We start from the raw sequence: 18,768 nt of genomic DNA, 5'->3' as shown, positions 1-18,768 counted from the left end.
CTACAAGGGCGGGTGTGTGCGCTGCTCAGAGAGGTGGTCACAGACTGGCTACCGTGGAATCGTGGTCGGGTTGGAGTTGAGAGCCAGACTCACAGGAGGAACACAAGACTTTGGGGGGTCATGGTTGAGGTCGAGGGCAGGGTGCGAAGTAGGAGAGGACAGGCCAGTGCACACTTACAGGCTGCGCTGGGTGAAGGTCTTGCAGGGTGTCCATGGCCTCCAGTGCCACTGCACGCTGAGAGGAGGGGGGACCCCATAGGCCGTGCAGGTGAGGGCCTGGCGACTGTGGCGGGAGTAAATGCTGGGGGAGGAGGCCTCCTTCTCGTGGATGTGGGGGGGTACTGGGGACACAGGCAGACAGCAGGTCAGTGGTCCTCGGCACCACGCCTGCTGCCTTGAGCAACATGTCCCCTCCCATCGGGCACAGCCTTACCATTGACCACCAGCTCCAGGCTGATGTTGCACCTCAGGCCAGCTGCGGAGTTCCACAGGGCGAGGGTGTAGATGCCTGCACTGGCCTCCGACACCTCCTTGAGCACCAGAGCATGTGGACTGTGGCGCCCAGATACTGCCTTCCTGTCTTTGTACCTGGTTCAGGAAGGGAGTTCAGGGGCCTGTGTGGACCCTGCCCCAGCGGCCCTTTCCTGCCCCACCCCGGTCTCTACAACCAGAATATAGAGTTCGAGGCAGAAGGGAGCCAGGTGCCCGGTTCTGATGGTCAGAGCAGCTGCCCCTCCGGGACCAGGTCAGAGGGCTACTGGGGAGGGTTCTGGGGCACAGGGTGGCTCACTCCAGTCTGGGGAGCAGATGGCCTAAAGCCTCTGGGGATGGTCTCCAGCCTCCCCCTGCCATGTCACATACACCCCCCAGAGCAGGGAGTTACTGTTCCATGAGGCCCCATCTCTCTGGCCTGCTTATGGCCCAGGCCAGCCTTCTGCAGGCTCAGAGGCCCAGCTTAGGAGGATCCTGCCCACCCTCTTGGGTTGTAGATCTCGGTCTCCTCCAGTCCAGCTGAGCTTCAGCTCCCGGGACCAACCACAGTGCCCAGTGGGCCTGTCTCCTCCTCAAAGGCTTGGGTGGTGTCTGCCATGATGTGGTGAGGTGCAGTTCCCAAAGTGCACAGTCCCTGTCTTTACCAACCTGACTTGCCCTTCCTGGAACTCTCTGGATGTGCCCCACCCCGTCTGCACTCACTGCCCCGACTTGGATACTCAGGGTTCTAGAGACACCGGCCTGGCTCCCTCCCTTGTACATTCCCTCAAATACCACTATCAGGCAGAAAAGGCTCCCCCATGCTGGGCCTGTCTGCCCAGCTGCTCATCTGCACCCTGACTTTCACACGAGTCTGTTGGCTGTCCTGTCTTCCCCAGTCTGCCCCTACTGCCACGCTCCCAGATGTTGGGCGGCACCTGGCACTTGTTGGGGCTCAACACATTTGCTGATGTGTGAAGAAAGGGATGTTTCACACCCAGAAAGGCAGGAGATTCTGGATTCTATATGGAAACCCTCCTTCCGTCAGGTGCCTACCCAGAAAGGTGCTGGGAGAGGCCCAGGCCTTAGGCAGAGGACAGTGGCCAGTAGGAGGCTGGTGTTCTTAACTGGGACTCCGAAGCTGGGGCCTGGAGGGAAGGACCCGACCCCTCTGGGCCATGGCAGGACGGGTCAGGACCAAGTCCTGGAGGCTCTGCCGCAGGGTCCCAAGTCTGCCGCCTGCCACCTCTTGATTGTCGGCGAGGCCCTTTACTGCCTCAAGGCTAGACCCTCTCTGAGAGCTGAGCAGGGCCACGCGCCTTCTGGAGGGGCGTGCGGCCGAGGGCTGGGGATTTGCCCCAGCACCGCGCTGGGCACATGGCCTGTCTGCACTACCCTCCACCCGCTCACCTTCTCATTGTACGTTATCAGTGACAACCCAGAAGGGTGCCCCTGAGGGCTATGGCGACCACTGGCTCCTGGGGCGGTGACTCAGGGACAGTGGGCCCCGCGGAGCATTTCTTAGAGACAGGTGAGAGAAGAAAGGCCTGATATGGTGGGGCTGGTGCAAAGCGGTCTGGACCAGAGGCAGGATGGGCAGAGCTGCCCAGTCCTGCTGGCCTCAAGGGCAGGGCCAGAGCCCCGGGTAGGCGGAAGCTGCAGGCTGCCTCAGGGCCCTGCAGGACTGTCCCATGGGCCCTGCAACAAGTATCCCAAGTGGGCCCCAAATCCTGTGGCCTCAGAGGGAGGTCAGGACTGTGAGAGAAGAGATGCCCACTTTCAGGCTTCAGTCAGTGTGAGACCAGCTCAGGGTGTTGAGGCTCCTGCATGCCAGGCTCTGGCTTAGGGAAGGTTGTCCTGCCTGGAAAGAGGAGCCCCAGGCTGGAAGGGCGAGGTTTCCCTGACCAACTGGGAGGATGCTTGGAGCGCAGGAGGAAGGCCTTCCCCTTCCAGGTCTCTGTGCCCATGTACAGTGAGGGTCAGGGGTCACACCTGTGACCTACCTCCCATAGTTGGGTTACTTGGATTGTTCAGGTGGTCCAAGGGGCTGTGTGTGTGGGTGTTGTGCTGTTCCCAGCTCTTGGGAGCACCTAACAAGGATGACACCACTGCTGAGGGACCTCGCACTGAACCCCAGTACGCCCTGCCAGGGAGGCTCACACTCAGGTCACAGACTGGAACCTGTGGGGCCTTGGCAACGTTTGCTTGCTGCTACACAGCCCAGGCCCAGCCCGGTCTGGCTCTGTGATGGTCTCTACAGCTCTTTGACGTCTCTGAATTTTTATATAAGAGGGCCTTGGGATGCAACCTGTTCAGAGAGAAGCCTGGGAAGCCTACCTAGAACTGTAACCTGGGGACAGGCCAGACTCTGAGATACCCTCCAGCTTGCAGGGCCCTGACATGCTGGGCAGAGGCAGGAAACAGATATACACTATGCCTACCACACCCATCGATAATAGGCCAGTGTTTACAAGCTTTCACAGTCGAGCAACAACGCAGGCCAACCTTCTCTCTGGCTCAACTGTTCCTGGGCACCTTCCTCAGAGTATCTTCAGTGGTAGCCCTGCTGGGGCCTCAGGGCACAGGGCACTGGGGAGGATGGGTCCCATCTAGATCGCAGGGTACAGGCCCTGATGGGGAGGGGCGCTGCCTGCCTGCCCCATGGCTTGTTCTCATGCTGGGCTGGGCGGGGAGTTAGGGCTGGTACCATTGGAACTCCGGCGGCGGGTATGCTGCCAGCTTCACAGGCAGCTTCACCAGCTCGTCTCCAGCTGTGGCCTCTAGGACGGGACCCTTGAGCCACTCAACACTGATGAAGGGTTTTTCTGCCAGGTGGAAGGAATCAGCTTTAAGTGGGGCCTGCTGTCACTGACCCACGACTGCCCAGGGATTCCCAGCCGTGACCTGTGCACCCCCAGGGTTCAGATGATTGCAAACTTTGGAAATTGGGGGGGAGCGGTGCCCACGCTGGCTGGACTCCCAGAGGTGCAGTGTATACTGCTGGGCTATATCGTGACCTCTGACTCCAGGCACTCCCACCCCCACCCCCAGGCTAGAGCAGTTAACTGACCCAGCCCAGGCCATTCTGGTCACGACAACCTGCCCGTGGCCGTACCGTGCACAATGACCTCGGTGCTCTCTTGAAACTGCTGGATGCCATTGTTGGCCTCACACACGTAGGGCCCCAGGTCACGCTGGCTGACGTTGTGGATGGTCAGGATGCTGGAGAGCTCTGTGTGAGTCTGCTGGGAGCGCCGCTCCGGCACCCACTTACCCCGCTCTGCCTGCCCGTGCCCAGGGGAAGCCCAGGGTCAGAGCATGCAGGCTCTGGAGAACTGGCTTCCAAAGGCACACACCCCAGCCCAGCCTGCAGAGCTTCCCAAAGCTGAATGCAGGCCCGGAGTTTCCTTGGGGCAGGAAGACATCCCCGCCAGACCTAGACTCTCGGACAGGACTGGGCTCCAGCAGCTCTAGAGGACCGGGCACACTGGGCAGGGGCGGGGACGGCGGTGGGTGCTGCAGGATGCTGTGGGTGGTGGCAGGGGCTCCGGGGACGGCCGGGGCAAGGCTCCTGGCTGGGCTGCTGGCCTCACCTGCTTCCCGGGATAGTCCCAGTCAAAGGTGACGCCGGAGTTGAACTCAGCCCACACCGTGCAGTTCAGGACCAGTTTCTCCCCGACCAGTAGCTCCAGCGACTTCTTTGGGAACAGCTGGATGTCATAGAGCTCATTGCCTGGTGACACACACACAATGATCCCCACACCCCTCGCAGGACAGTGCACAGAGTGCAGGGCACAGGTGCCCGAGAGCCCCATTCCTGGCAACTGGTGGGCTCCGTCCTCCCCGGCAGTGCTCGTCCCAGGACCTGGGGTGTGGTCCCTGGGTCAGGACCCTCCTGTCTTGGGTGGTCCCTACCTGTGATGTGCACAACGAAGGGATTGGATAGGAAAGTCTGGTCGCCCCAGGTGGTCTCGCACTGCAGGTACAGGGCGTCGCGCAGCAGTGGGGTGGGCACACGCATGCCCCGGCGGTCGTCCCACACCACCTCCTGCCCATCAGGCTGCAGTACTGAGCTTTGCTGCAGGGACATGGTGGCCATCAGTGCCCGGCTGCTCCTTCCTCCTGGCCAGACCTGCAGCCACCTTTCCCAGGAAGAGGACAGAGGGCTGGAGCCCAGGGAAAGGGGTGGGCGGGGTTTTACCGAGCGCAGTGTGACGTTGAGTCCTGGGAGGGACACCTGGCAGGGCACCCACATAGCATCCTTCCTGTTGACCAGGAGTGTGCCCGGCTTGTTGATGAAAGGCTGCTCCAAGTCTGAGGAGAGAGGGTAGATGGTGGAGGGGAGTGGGGCTCAGGGGTTCTCTCCCCAATGTGGGGGCAACCCCATGGGCTCTACAGGCTGGGAAGGGGGTGCAGTTTCCATGACCCTGCTCTTGTCTGATGCTTGACTGACGGTGGGAGCGGGTGGGGGGCTTCTCACCTCTCACAAACACGTAAGTGCTGGCAGCGGTGGTGCCTTCGATGCGGGCCTTGATGTACTTGTAGTAGCAGAGGTAGCGGCCCGTGTTGTCGGCGCGGGCCTCACGGAGCAGCAGCACCTTGCAGTAGGGCCTGGCGTCTGTGCCCTCACAGTCCTGTACAGCCCCGGGGTCCTCGTGGTCCTTCTCCCCAGGGGTCAGCACCTCCTGAGCCCCTGGCCAGGCCCACGCTAGGGGGTGCTGACCCCTGGAGGTGGGACAACAAGAGATCCTGGTTGCAGTCTCCGAGGACAGCCCCTCTGGCACCTCCTCCTCGGAGCCAGGCCCTGCCCATCCGTATTCCACTTAGAGGCTAGGACAGCTTAACGCTCAGGCACACGCGTGGGCCGAGCCCGGGCGAAGTACTCCCGAGCACCCTGGGACCTCTGCGTGGCTCCCAGGCCTGCGTGTGGCAGCTCACAGAGCGGCCTGGGCCTCAGACCGTAGCTGGGGTTGCAGGGAGGGTAACAGGGTTGGGGTTCTGTGGGTGGCTGGAGTGAGTGCAGGAGTCCTGGGTCTACACAGGTGAACTGGGGAGGCCGGGGATCAGTGTGGAGAGACCAGGGATGGATACAAGGTGACTGATCTGAGGCCCATGTGAAATGATGAGGACTGAGTGTGGGTGGGGTGGGGGTGGGCGCCTGTGTCTGCAGAGCAGGGGTCAGTCTGTGCCTTAGACACCTCAGCAACCTGGGGACTCCACTAAGCCTTCAAGCCTTGAGGCCCCGGAGAGGCTGCCCTTTGGGTTCCCTGCCACCACCTCCTCCCTGGGCTTTCTCCAGTCTGCCTGCTGGGAGGAGAGACCCAGGCCACTGCTCGCCTGGCCAAGGGCTGAGTACCTGCAGGAGATGGAGAGGCTGTCGCTGGAATTGATGATGTGTGTCTCTTCCGTGATGTTCAGGGTTGGGGGGGTCATGGAGTAGCCACTGGCTAGGCCTAGGATGGAGGACAAGGTTAGGGTGGCCCTGGGTTGTGAGTTCAAGGGATGGCATAGATCCTTCTGCAGGGCAGGAAGATGGCATAGATCCTTCCCTGAGCAGCACCTGCAAGGCCCAAGACAACCAGAAACCGCCACCTCTGGGTGCCTCCTGCCCACTGGTAGGCCCAGTGAGTGCTGACCGACACCTGAGCTGAACTCTGACCTCTGATGCCTCATGGGTGGAGTTGCCAGCATGAAATTGTAGGGGAGACCACCGGCCTCATCCTACACTGGGGGAAGCATGAAGCACGTGACCTTGGCATGGGGACCTCCGCCTCTGCTGAAGGCTGCGCTCTTCTACATACAGAGCCACGGCCACACTCGAGAGGTTCCTGCACAGTGCAGACCCTCCCTAGATATACCCACAACCAAGGGCCCCAGAGACCCCTGAAATTCTACCCTTGACCGTGTCCCCTCTCAGGTTCCATGGAGTCCAGCTTGGGTGTCCTTTTGGCCACGTGCCTTCCGGTGCCCAGCCCCTCCTTGTCTCCCGTCTCAGGCCCCCATTCTTTCTACAGGACTCTTCCCCAGACACACAATTCTGCCTCACCTAGTTGAAGAACTTTTCTCTTGTGGCCTGCAGGGCCGCAGCCCTGTGCCAGCAGCTACCCACCATCCCAGGGGAGTGTGCACATCCCGGGGCAGCCCGTGCGTGCAGTGGCTCTGGACGGGGGCTGTGTGTGTGCGGGGCGGGCCTGTGTTGCCTTGCGGGCTTTGTGTGCTTGTGCCTGTGTGGGTTTGACGTGTCAGCATGTGCACACACATGTGGGGGATCCCGGCAGGGGCAGAGTAGGCCCTGGAGGAGGCGTGGACCTGGAGCCCTGGCAGATGCATCCTGCCAGGACCATCCCGAGACAACAGGAAGAGAGGACTGTGCGGCCAGGGGTCCAGGGCTGTGTCCTGTCCCTTCCCCCACATCCCTGTCCTCCTGGGGTGCACAGTCCACTCCTGTCCCAGCCCCCAGCCCCTTTGAATCCACAGGTCAAACTGCCCTCCCCAGCTCAGCTTCCCGAGGCCTGGGGTCTTGCTTTGGCAGCTACGGGTGAAAGGCAGAGCCTGGGGTCCCCTGACCCCAAGCTGCTCTGGGAGGATGCACAGGGTGGCCGAGACCTCCAGCCAGGCCCCCACCTTTCCATTTAGATGCTACTGCACCGTGGGGCAGAGCTGGAAGGCTCACACCAAGCACTAGTCCCACTGTATAGACGGGGAAACAGGCCCCGAGCCAGACTGTACAGGGAAACAGCCTCTGGCCTGCCGCTGTGACCACTGCAGAGTCCTTCCTGACCTCAACCCAGAGTACTGGCTCGTGGCCCTGTGTTGGGACCTGAAAGCAGGAAGGTGGCCATGGAATCTGCCCCACGGGGCTGCCCCATATGGGCTCCAGTCGCAGGTTCTTCCTAGGCGGGTGTCGGCCCTCGTGCACGCCCGGCCCCCACTACAGATCCCAGGGCAGCCGGCAAGGTGAGCCCAATCGGGAGGAGGTGGTGAGGGGCCGGGAAGGAAACCGACCTGGGTCTTGTGGGAGTAGGATGGTCCAGCAGAGAAGATGAACAAAGCCATGCCAGGCAGACAGCTGGCCTCTGGCATACAGGGGAGGGCAGATAATGCGCCCTCCTGCGGGGAGTGAAGAACTGGTCCTCCCAACAGACCTGTCGGGGGTCAGGTCTGAGGCTCAGTGTGGGCGCCAGAGGAGAGGTTAGTATCCACCTACCCTGAGCCATGCACGCTCCACGATGAGGCCCGGCTGCTCCCCGGGGAGGCCGAGTGCCCCCTTTCCTGGGGGCACATCCACAGCTGTGGGGCTATAGTAGATGTTAACCAGCCTCCATGGGAAGGTCCCCTGTGCTTCGCAGAGGAACAGGATACTCCAGGCTTCTCCCTCTGTCCATCCCCTCTGTCCAGCTTTACTGCCTGATGCATCTCAGAAATATTGTCCCAAGTGGAAGGTCTTTCATGTCTTGAAGTCTGCTTTTGCTTATCTTTTTGCCAGGAACATCAGATGCTGCCCCCCACCCCTGAAGGTACTCCTCTTTAGGGTCTAGTTCCTGCACCCACTTCCTAGGGAGCAGTCAGCCTTACCCAGGCAGCACGGGCCTCCTGTTAACAGCTCAAATACCCATTTTCTTGTTGCATCTGGACAGAGGCTGTGTTTTACTTATCCTTCTAAGCCAAGTACAGAGAAGATAACACTGAAGACTGAGGGGACGGGCTTGGAATAGCAGGGCAGACGATGATCAGATGACTAAATAATGGATGTGGGTGGCTACTGGCAGGGTGGCCAGGTAGATGGGTTCTCCAAGATGGATAGTGGATAGATGGGTGGTGGGCGGGTGGGCTGATGGGGACAGCGAATAGGAGAATGGGGGGGATGGATGGATGGAGGGTTAGGTAAGTGAGGGCTGGATGGGGGGGTTTGTGGATGGGCAACTGGGTGGGGGCTGGTGGTTGGATTGACGGGTACTTGGGTGGGTGGATGGTGGGTTGACCGTGGTGGGTAGGTGAATGGGGCAGTGGCACCTGCCGGAACATCCTCCCAAGAGGAAGTGCCGCATCACTGCTAGGCAGGGACCCATCCTTCATGCTCGCCAACCCTGTCACCTATTGTGTGAGCCTCTCCTCTGTCGTCACACACCCAGGCTGGCCTAGTGCCCGTCTGTATTCACTCACTTCCACTGGTCCCGTGTGATCAGCATTTAGTGAAGTGGCCTTCACTAAATCCAGCCTTCCTATCTTCCCTGAAACGTGGCTTTTTGAGGGTACCTCTGCCCCTGGGGCGGTATTGCTCCCCCCACGTGCTTGGCAGCAGTGGGCTCCTGGGGCACCTGCCCTCCCTGCAGCACCACCTCCTCACCAGTAAAGCTGATGCCAGGGGCTGGCCTCACTCCCCTTGTTCTCTGCTCTCAGCTCTCTAGCCCCCTCTGTCCCAACACCCACATGGGCAGCTCACTGGCACCCTGGCCTTTCCTCCTCTGCCCTCCTCTTGCCTGGACAGCCCCTGACCCGGCCTCAGCAGAAACTGCCACCACCACATGCCTGCCTTCCCCCGCTGCTCCCTGCCTCCTGCAGTGCCGTGCCTGCCTCTGAATCCTTCAGGGGCCTCCTCTTCTGCTCTTGCTCCCGGCCTCACCCAGCGTCCCAACCCATTATTCAGATCGCCCCTTGCCTCTTGTCTTGCACCCCACCCATGCAGGAGCAGCAGTGCCTCAGTGGCAAAGCCGGACTCCCACGCCGCCGAATCCCCTGTCTCACTGGCATGGCCAGAACCCGGCCCTTGGGCTGCACGTCGGGGCAACCCTTCTCCCTTCCCCTTGGCATTCATGAGTAATGACGGATAAGCATGTCACCTTCCTACATCCCAGCCCTGTCCTTGACGGGGACCCTGGAAGCCCTCTGACACTCCCACCCCCAAGGTCAGATCCTTCGTCACGCCACAGCCCCTGGACCTGACTTCTGCTGATCATTCTTTTTTCTCCGGATTCCCAGTCTTCTCCTGGAATCATGTCCCATTTTATAAACAAGCTTCCTCCCCCGCCTCCCCACCCCATTCCTTGTGATTCTCTTCACAGCTAAATCTTTGCTACTGTTCCCCTCATCCTCCAAAATCTCATACGGTTCCACCAGATCCTCTCAACTCTAGCTGCCCGCAGACGCGCTACGTCGCACACCCCCACTGCTAACCTCCAGACTCGCACACTCCCTCCCTGCCCAGGGCTCCCCCCTCGTCCCCATGGAAGTGCCGAGGTCACCCATTTCTCCCACAGTAGCCCTTTCACTCACCACCAAAGAGCCAGTCTCTACTCTAGCAGGCTGGGGTCTACCCTACTGTCCTTGCTCCCCACGGGGTCCCCCAAGTCTGCTCTTGTTCTGCAGTCTGCCACACAGCTGCTAGTGACAGGTAAAACCTGCTGATGCCTGAACCTCTTTAGGACTTGACACTGTGCTTTCAGGAAAATCCAAACTCATGGTATCTCTCACCGCCGTTCACGCTCATGGCAGTCTTTCAGCCTCCATGGCCGCCGGGTTGTCCTTGCCTCGCTGTGTGCATTCCCACCTGGGGACTTGGCACCCTGCTTCCTCACTGACCCCCTCGGACATGTCCTGCAGTGTCAGCTGCTTCTCAGCTTAGACACGACCTCCTCACCCCGCTAAAACCTAAATCACCCCAAAGCTCCAGCTTAGTCCCACTTGCTTGCTGTAGCCTTGTCATGATTTGTAATTACCTTTCCATTTTCTCCACTCGGCATCAAGTTTTAACTGGGGTAAGAAACAAGACAAGACTACTCTAGGCTAGCTCAGCACCTAATGACTCAAGGGTCAATAAATGTTGAATGAATAAATGGATGGACAGAAGGGCAGACAGGTGGCTGACTGGCTAGGTGAAAGTAAGGGCAAATGAATAAAAGGATAGATGGACGGAAGCAAAGGTGGGCAGAAGAATAGGTAGTAGAAAGATGGACAGATGGCAGAAAGACAGAGGACACATACGCGCGTGTGTGGATATGTGGCATGGTAGATGGAGGATGAGCAGGGGACAGACAAGATGGATGAGTGGAAGGATGGAAGGAAGGATGGCAAGATAGGGGACGGAGGAAGGATGGATGGATGAGTGGGTGAGTGGGTGGATGGATGGAAGGAAGGAGGCGGAGTGGGTGGGTGGGTGGAAGGCAGGTGGGTGTGTGGCTGAGCAGTCGGCTAGACAAAGGGGGGTTCTTCCTTTGCAAAATAAGTTTTTAAAGGATAGGCTTCCTGATGGCCATGCGTGCCCCAAGAGGCTGGGGCAGATTCGGGCCTGAGGGCGGCCGTGCCCGGACTCCACGCTGCCCAGCCCCCCTGCCGCCCCGAAGAGGGTGCATCCTTCCTGCCTGGCTGTTGTCTGTCCCTGCTGTCCGTCCCTTCCGCAGCAGGAAGCACTGTCATCCTGGCCTCTGCTGCACTCCTGCTGCCTTCCTGTTCCTGGCCCAGGAACTGGCTTCTTCCTTCCCCTGGCCAGTGGCCCTGGCCCCCCAGCCTGTGGCTAAGCAGTCAGGGCAGGCGCCAGGCCGAGGTCAGGGAGGCCAGGGTGCACACCTCCTCTTCTCTGTGTGGTCAGCAGCTTGGGCAGCAGGGGTCCTGGCGCCAGCTGCAGGCAGCTGACTGGGAGTGGCACATGGGGATCCTGGGTGAGGGGTGGTGGAATGGCGGGACGCCCCGTGGGCCAGCCACTGCCTGAGATCCTCACAGCAGACTGGGAGGGAAAAGAGAGGGGTCAAGAGTCCAGTCAAGGGCACTCCCTGGTGGCACAGCGGGTTGGAGCATAGCGCAGTGAAGCTGGCCGTGGCCACTTCAGTACGAGTCCACTCCCCGCCCTGGAGGTGACCACATGGCGCGGACCTCTCCTGACCCGCCCGCTGCTCTGCTCTGCAGTGCACTTCCTTGATCTGCCTGTTCTGCTCCACTCTGTCTCTGGTGAATTCTTTCACGACCCCTGCACCTCTGGCCTGTACCCCAGATCTGCATGCATAAGTAAATAAAAAAACAGAGTCCAGTCCAAAACAGAGTCCAGTCCAAAACAGAGTCCAGTCCAAAACTGAGGAAACGGAGGCACAGGTTCCTTGGTAGTGCTGGCTCGGCTGCTGTGCGGTGGCTCAGGCTGTGGCGTCCAGGCCCGCCCCATCTGTTCCCTTCTCCCACCACTGCCTTGAGTGCAGCTCCCCACTTCCCGACTCCCCGGCAGCCTCCTTCCCAGCTTCCAATGTGTTCTTCAGCCCAGAGGGTGCTGTGGCCTGAGCATACCCTTGGTGGGCCTCATGGCCTTCTGGAGCTGTGCACACCCTTGGCCTGGCCTCCAGAGGGATGCCTGTCTTCGTAGGCCCTGCTGGCTTCATCTCCCGACACCTTCGGAGTCACAGTGTCCCTGTGAGCACACCAGGCCCTCGCCCACTCCCCGTCCAGACGCAGATTGTCTCCTATCCTTGTCTGCTCTAAGACTCATGCAGCCTGCTTAGGGCCTGTGGCTGACAGCACCGTCTCCCCTCCAGCTATGACTCCCCACAAGGGCAGGGCTTGTCATCAGGCAGCTGCTGGGGCTAGGATCTCACCGGCCTGAGCCCAGGTCCAGCACAGCTGACCCAGGGATGGTGTGCGTGGCCCTCCGCACTCTGGCAGAGTGGCATGGCGGAAGCCACGGTGACGGGCTGTCGCTTACTGAACCTGGGTGTGATGGGGCTGTGTGATGGTCCTTCCGATCTCACCCTCGCGCTCCTTGGCAGTGTGCCCAGGAGGACAGAGGCTGCAGCCTGGAGGCGGGCCGCGGGGTAAGTCTGGGACAGAGCGGGGCAGGTGAAGCTGGACATGCCCCTGCATGGTGCGGGCAGACAGAGGGGAGGCACATGCCCCAGGGCCTTTCCCTTCAGCTCTGGGCCAAGCCTGAGCGTAGACCTGGGGGAGGCCCGGGGTGCTGTGTCTAGGAGTCCCTCCTTCCAGACTGGCAGCCTCTGAGCCCCCGGAAGTGAAGCTGTGAGTCAAGAGGCCATCAGTGCCCCTACTCCCCAGTCTGCAGGACTGAAGTGGTTGGGGTGGAGGAGGCTACGCTGCGTGCTTGCCGTGACCCCAGCTGTGCACCCCACAAGGCCACTCTAAGCTACATGGACTTCTTTCCCCAAGCCTCAGTCTTCCAGTTGTGGAATGAGAATGCTTCCCAGGGGTCCAGGGCCCCGCAGAGCATGTTTAGCAGTGCCACACTGAGAACCGCAGTGAGAATAGACTGTTGAGGGCTCGTGGTGCTGGGCCCTGGTTGTCACCTGCTCTGTGTGCTCTGACATGCTGGCTGCATGTCACTGCATGTCTGTGGAGGGGCAGAGCTTCAGAGAAAGCCTGGCTGGTAGCAGAGGTGTTCACATTCACCACAGTAGGCACGCAGGCTGAATAGCTTGCTGACGCCAGGCAGGAGGCGGGCACGCAGGGCAGATATGTGCAAGGCCGGGTGTGGGGCACCTTGGATTGTCAGGGAGGTGGGACAGATGTCGAATGGTGTGGGGAGGCCACAGAGAAGGGCGCTGGGTCACAGAGCCAGCCTCAGGCTCCCGGCCTGGTGTGCCCAGGGCCTCTTCTGCTCACCAGCACACTCTTTTCTCCTGCTGGGGGCACTCCTGGGGCTTCAAGTTCGCTGCACTGTCCCACCATCCCTGACGGCTTTTCTGAGCCCAGCCCTGCAGTTCCCTGCCGTACTCTGTTTCTCAGATGGCTCCTGGAGTTGCCCCATCCCCCAGACCCAGACCTTGCCCACCCCTAGGAAGGACAGCTGAAACCATGGCCATACAATTCACCCCCCAGATGTGCAAGCGGGACAAGATGGAGAAACCCCAGGGCTAGCAAAGATGTGCAGAAGAACACAGTGACAAATAAAAGCTCATATATTCTGACCTGCAAGTCAGATGCATCCTGTTGCACTAACAATGAGCGTGCGTTTAGCAGCTGGTGTGAGCCGGCACAGCCTTGCTGCTGCGTCTCACACCCTGCCAGGGCTACAGGTGACAGAGTTTGCATTTTGCAGATGAGAACCCTCAGGCTCGTGGAGGCTAGCCTGCTCGTCAGAGGCTCTCTTTGGGGTCCAGCATTACAGATACTGCCGTTCAGTAGGGCCAGAGTGATGTGCATTTCTCAGAGTACGTAATGTAAAGGTCTCAGCTGATGGAATCACACCTTTCCCACCAGTCCTGGAAACACTGCTCCCTTCTGACAGAGCTGCCATCTCAGTGGCACTCACTTGCCAGCCATTCCTGAACCCCCTCATCATCCACAGCCGACTGGTCACCAGAGCCGTGTTTATTCTCAGAGCCAGCACTGACAGGGAGTGGACTGCCTCTCGCTGCCACTGACCCATGGTGTACAGATGCCTGGCAGCGGACCTCCAGCCCACACACATCTCAGGGATGTCCCTCTCCAGTCTCCCTGCCCACCGCCTCCTTCAGGTCAGCCCTCGTGTCCTCCCCTGGGTCCCCACACACAGTCTCCCACTGGTCCAGCACATATTCAGTGGTCCTGAGCTTTCCAAGACACAAGTTTCTCCCCTGGCCTAAAACCACTGCCTGCCTCTCTGCTGCTTGGGGGCAGAATCTGAGCTCCTGGCCACCTGCCTATACTGGCATCATCCCGTCTCAGGACTTCGCTGAGCATTTCTGTGCATCCTTAACGCAAGGATGGGGACTGACACTCATCAAGCCTGGGGCTTGGCTCTTGCTTGCCTGACTGGCTGTGAGGATCCAGGGAGCAAAGGGACAGTGCACAGCGTGTGGGCAGGTGTGGAGGTGAGGGAGGCAGGCAGGGAGTGGCCGAGGGAAGGGGATTTTCTGTGGGCGGCATCCTGCTTTTAACAGGTTCTTGGACAGCAGATAAAAGTGGTCATGCATGTAGGACCCGCAAATCCACTTCTCTAGAGCTCTCTCTGGGGCATGTGGACAAACACTTGCCCTTTCTCCCCTCGTGCCATCTGGGACCAGACACTTGTCACTTCCTGCAGAACTGCTTTGGCATCTCTTGAGTCAGTATCTGCTTTAATTTCTAAATCTCCAAGATAACACATAAGTCTACATCACGTGATGAATCTCCTCACACACCTTAGTGTGAAGCAATTTGATGGACTAGACCAAGGTGAGGCTCGCTCAGACACCGCAGAGGCGCCTGTGCCAGTGTGTGTGCCTGCTGCTCAGGACACATACAAGTGTTAGAATTCGGGTAACTCGGCAGATGGTGTTTCAGGCTGGGTGAGGATAAGAGCTCACCTGGGAGCCCACCTCCCATGATCCTCCAGGGCTAGTAGGCCCCGCCCACTGGGAGCAGCACTGTCCTCTGCAAGGAGACCCGCAGTGCTTTAGCTGGAGCAGGAGGAAGGGCCGGCACCAGGGCTGGTGGACCTCAGGCTAGGTATGCCTTTGCCCCAGCAGGAAGGGCTCCTGCCACCCGCCCAGGAGGCAGATGCTGGCCATCGAGGGACCACTGAGGGTGCAGATGTGTGTTTTGAAGTCTCTGTGGAGAGCAGAGGCAAATTTGGGAAGCAGGGAGTGATGGTGAGGCTGAGTGGGAGTGTGGGAGCATGGGCTGCTCCAGCACCCCCGAGAGGTGAGATGGGGTGGAGGGGTGTCCTGGCAGATGCTGAGCTCACAGTGCAGCTATGGGTGCAGCCAGCTGTGCCAGGCAGTCGTCCTGGCCTGTCTGGGGTCATGACTGCTCTGTAGTGGCAGGACGGGCAGTGTTATCAGACAGCCCAGCTGGCTCAGAGGTGGCCCCCCAGAGCTGCTAAATCGGGGCCATGGGCTCCTGCTGCAGGAAGAGGGAAATGCAGGCAGGATGTCCTCTCTTGTGGCCGACAAGTCCTTTCCCATGAACCCCTGCTGACCTCGCTAGCCACGTGGCAGGGCTCCCCCACTCCTCACCCTGACCTACCCCCCTCGCAGGCCACCCACACCCAGGCCTGGTTTCAGGGGTGGGGGTGGTCTGGGGCGCAGGAGTCAGGATGAGGCGTGCCCGCTGTCCACTCCACCCAGCCTCAGCCTCTGCCAGCAATGAATGCCCGCACCTTCCTCCTCCCAGACTTCTCCGGAAAACCAAGATCCCAGAGGAAGCCAGTGTCTGAAAAGGATTGAAACTCAGGAATCCCTGGCTCCAGCTGGCCATGTCAGCTGTGTCTCACTCAGAGGCTGATGCAGGGAGTGTGAGAAGCTCCCGTGACTCCTCTGCTGACCACCTCCCTCTTTCCTCGGGGCATCTCAGTGGATGGGGAGGCCCAGGTCAGGCCCTGCTGGAGAAAGATCTGCTGTGGGGAGGAAAGCACCACAGTCACGGAGGCACTGAGCATGTCTGCCCCTGGGCCACAGATGTCTCATGGCCCGTCAGGGTCCGCACTCAGGAAACCCCTGCAGTGGCGGGGTCCAAATCCTCCCCCACTTCTGGGAGCAGCACCACTTGGGATTTGCACAGAACTGCAGCCCTGTGTCCTGGGTCAGGGTGCCACGTCCTGGGGGCAGGCTGGGGCATTTGCCAGACTGTCACACCTGCTCCCATAGCACTGAGGGCGCTGTGTGGTTGGTGCAGGCAGCAAAGCTATGCAGACGCCTGGGCCCGGCCTCCTGCACAGTGGGCACATGAGCACCATCCGCACCTGCGGCCTGAGTGCAGAGCTGGGGACTATCAGCCGGGTCTAGCTCCACACCCTGCTTGCCCTGACTTATAGCCCCACTCCACCCCATCCCCAGTCTACTCTTGGGTTTGACTCAGCAGAAAGCAGGAGGGCTACAGGAGAGCCAGCACACAGCAGGAGCCCGTGCCCTCAGGCCAGGCCAACCCAGCTGACCCACTCACCTGCTTCCTCTGTATGTGCCTGAGCCGACTGCCCACTGTCCAGAGGCACAGCCTCTTTCTAGACCAACCTCTTGAGGTCGACCTCTGCCACAGACCCCTCTGTAAGGACATTGCCAGGGCAAGCCTTTTTAGACCTAGACCAGGACATCGTGTCTTGACATCCAGGCCAAACACAATCCCTCCGTGCTCGCCAGCCTGCTGTGCTGCTACCCATGGGGAAACGCAGGTGTGGGGGAGGAAGAAAGAGGCCCAGGCGGGAATTTAGGGGGCCGAGCTTGGACAAGAGTCTGCCTCTGTCAATAGGACTAACAGCACAACTTTGAGCAGTCAGCTTCAGGCCCCGGGCTTCTCGCCCGCCCTGGCCTGGCCTCCCACTCTGCATAGAAGCGTTTATGCTTCATCGCCAGCATCCCCCGCCATGCCATGAGTGCCCGGGTCTTCCTCTACCCAGCATGGTGGGGAGGGACACGTAGGCTCAGGGAGGCTGGAGATGGTTTTCACTCCATTGGCTTCTCCCTACCAGTCAACCCCTGGTCCTGCCTGGGTCGCCCTCCTCCATGGGCCCCTGCAGTTGCCATTGTGCCCTTTCTCCACAACCAGACTTTGTGAGAATCACCTGCACTCAGGGCAACGGTTGACTTCATGCTCCTCCCTCCTCCATCTCCCGCTTGGCTCCAGGAAGCACCAGGACAACAGCCTTTCCTGGTTTTCTTAATCCTGAGGAATGTTCTCTGTCTCCCTAGAAGGCGCTCCCTCCCAGTGTGCATGTGGGAATCCCTTCCTGGACTCTGGTTTTCTCCCTGTCCAGCTAGCTCCCAGTCCAATCTCTCTGCTGAGCCTCAAAAACAACACCCACTGTCTACCAGAAATCTCCTTCAGGCAGGCAAGTTTAGGGCTAGCCTTGCAGTCCGACCAGGACACATTCACTTCTCCTCCACTCATTCAGTCACTCAACGAACACACACTGAGCTCTTCCTATGAGAGCCTGACTCTGCCCTGGGTGAAGGGGAAGGAGAAAAGGCCAAGTAGAAGCCCCCTGCCCAAACCTGCCCTGACTTAGAGGACCGTACAGACGCCCTCCTCTTTCTTCCTGCCTCTTCTCTCACTCACACCTCCCCTGCTCTCAGTCCCTGAATCCTAAAGACACAGAGAACAGGGTCCTGTTACCCAAAGACCTGGACTGACCATTTCCCTTACTACTGGCCTCCCGGTGTTTTGGGGGGAAGTTAATATATGTCCTTGATCTAAACGGCTCATCTGTAAAATGGGTCTCTTGTGAGGATTAAAAGATGAAACACGTAAAGTCAGTATCCAGTGTCCACCGTGTTACAAGAACAGAGAGGTCTCCACCTCTCTTCAGATCTCCCACTTCTCCTTTCCCAACCTCAGGGTGCCCATGATTCTCCCTCTGGCCCCTGATTCAGGGCCGCCAGATCTTGTATGAACTCCCAGCTCCTCTTTTCTCCACCCCTGATGCTTATCCCTGGCACCTCCATCCAAACAGTGCTCTATGACCCCCTCTTTCATACCACACTCTACCTTCTCTCCAACCTCATGGTGGTAACCTTCCGTCATGTTCCCGTCACCAGGGAATCCTGCCTTATGATCCCGGCTCCTTACATCTGTCTTCAAGGCTCCTGCCCATCAAATCTTGGCAGCACTGGCCTTCTGCCTCTTTGCCCTGCTCATTCACGAGTTGCCCCCTTCAGATTCGTTCGCCTCAAATTCCATCATGCACCTGTGCCCAACCCGCCCAGGGCGCCAGACTCCGACGGTCAGGACCCCTGCCCTTGCAGAGCCTGGCCTGCCTGCCCGGAGAGAGCCCTCTGGGGCGGACCCCGAGGCGTTGGGTGGCATCGGGAAACGCACTCCTGTTCTGGGCGGGCCAGGGATTGCCGCCGGGGCGCAGGGGACGCTCCCAGGGGCGCGGGTGTAAAGGCTAACGGTGAGGGTCTAGGGCTCCGTCGGGTAGCGGGTAGCGAACGAGGGATCCAGGCTGAGGATGCAGCTCCTTTGGAGCCGAACCACAGACTGTGACGGTCGGAGCCCAGAGCAAAATCCCGGAGCTTCGGTGAAGCCCTGCGCTGAGTCCCAGACCCCGCTGCGGTCCCCGCCCGCTCTTTCCTCATGCCAGGGGGAGCGAGCCCCACTCTGGGTGCTCCGAAATGTGTCCACGCCCCCGGCCTCCCAGCCCTGTCTCCCCCGGCACCGCAGACCCAGCGCCAAATCCCCGTCGATTGGCCGTAGGTGAGGTCCCACCACTCGCCCCGAGCGCGCGACCCCCTCGCCACAGCCCCGCACTCGCGGGGCTCCCCACGCTCACCGTCTAGGAGTCCGAGGCAGAGCCACAGGCGCAGACACAGCGCGGCGCCCGGCTGCATCTCCGGCCACCGAGGCGCGGGTCAGACTACGCGGCCGCGGCTCCCAGTTCGGAATGTGGGCGCGCGGCGCGGGCGCAGGCGGGGC

The 18,768-nt window shown here is 60.1% G+C and overlaps 1 protein-coding gene across 1 annotated transcript in view; it reads right to left on the bottom strand.

Moving 5' to 3' along the window:
• FLT4 (fms-related tyrosine kinase 4) overlaps positions 1–18,683 on the bottom strand; it is a 35,836-nt gene extending 17,153 nt beyond the window's left edge. Inside the window, exons 1-10 of the mRNA XM_012733270.1 lie at positions 18,626–18,683; positions 5,828–5,924; positions 4,952–5,196; positions 4,673–4,785; positions 4,387–4,549; positions 4,065–4,204; positions 3,587–3,755; positions 3,179–3,296; positions 434–588; positions 179–341 (exon numbers count right to left, since the gene is read on the bottom strand). Coding sequence (XP_012588724.1) covers positions 179–341; positions 434–588; positions 3,179–3,296; positions 3,587–3,755; positions 4,065–4,204; positions 4,387–4,549; positions 4,673–4,785; positions 4,952–5,196; positions 5,828–5,924; positions 18,626–18,683 — 1,421 coding nt within the window. The remainder of the gene's footprint in view (positions 1–178; positions 342–433; positions 589–3,178; positions 3,297–3,586; positions 3,756–4,064; positions 4,205–4,386; positions 4,550–4,672; positions 4,786–4,951; positions 5,197–5,827; positions 5,925–18,625) is intronic.
• Between the last annotated feature and the right edge of the window lie 85 nt (positions 18,684–18,768).

This window comes from Condylura cristata, unplaced genomic scaffold (genome assembly GCF_000260355.1).
Source record: "Condylura cristata isolate star-nosed mole 26May11 unplaced genomic scaffold, ConCri1.0 scaffold00040, whole genome shotgun sequence".
In the NCBI taxonomy this organism is placed as follows: Eukaryota; Metazoa; Chordata; class Mammalia; order Eulipotyphla; family Talpidae; genus Condylura; species Condylura cristata.
Note: the sequence above shows the minus strand (reverse complement) of the source record. Positions and strands in the feature narration are given on the sequence as shown.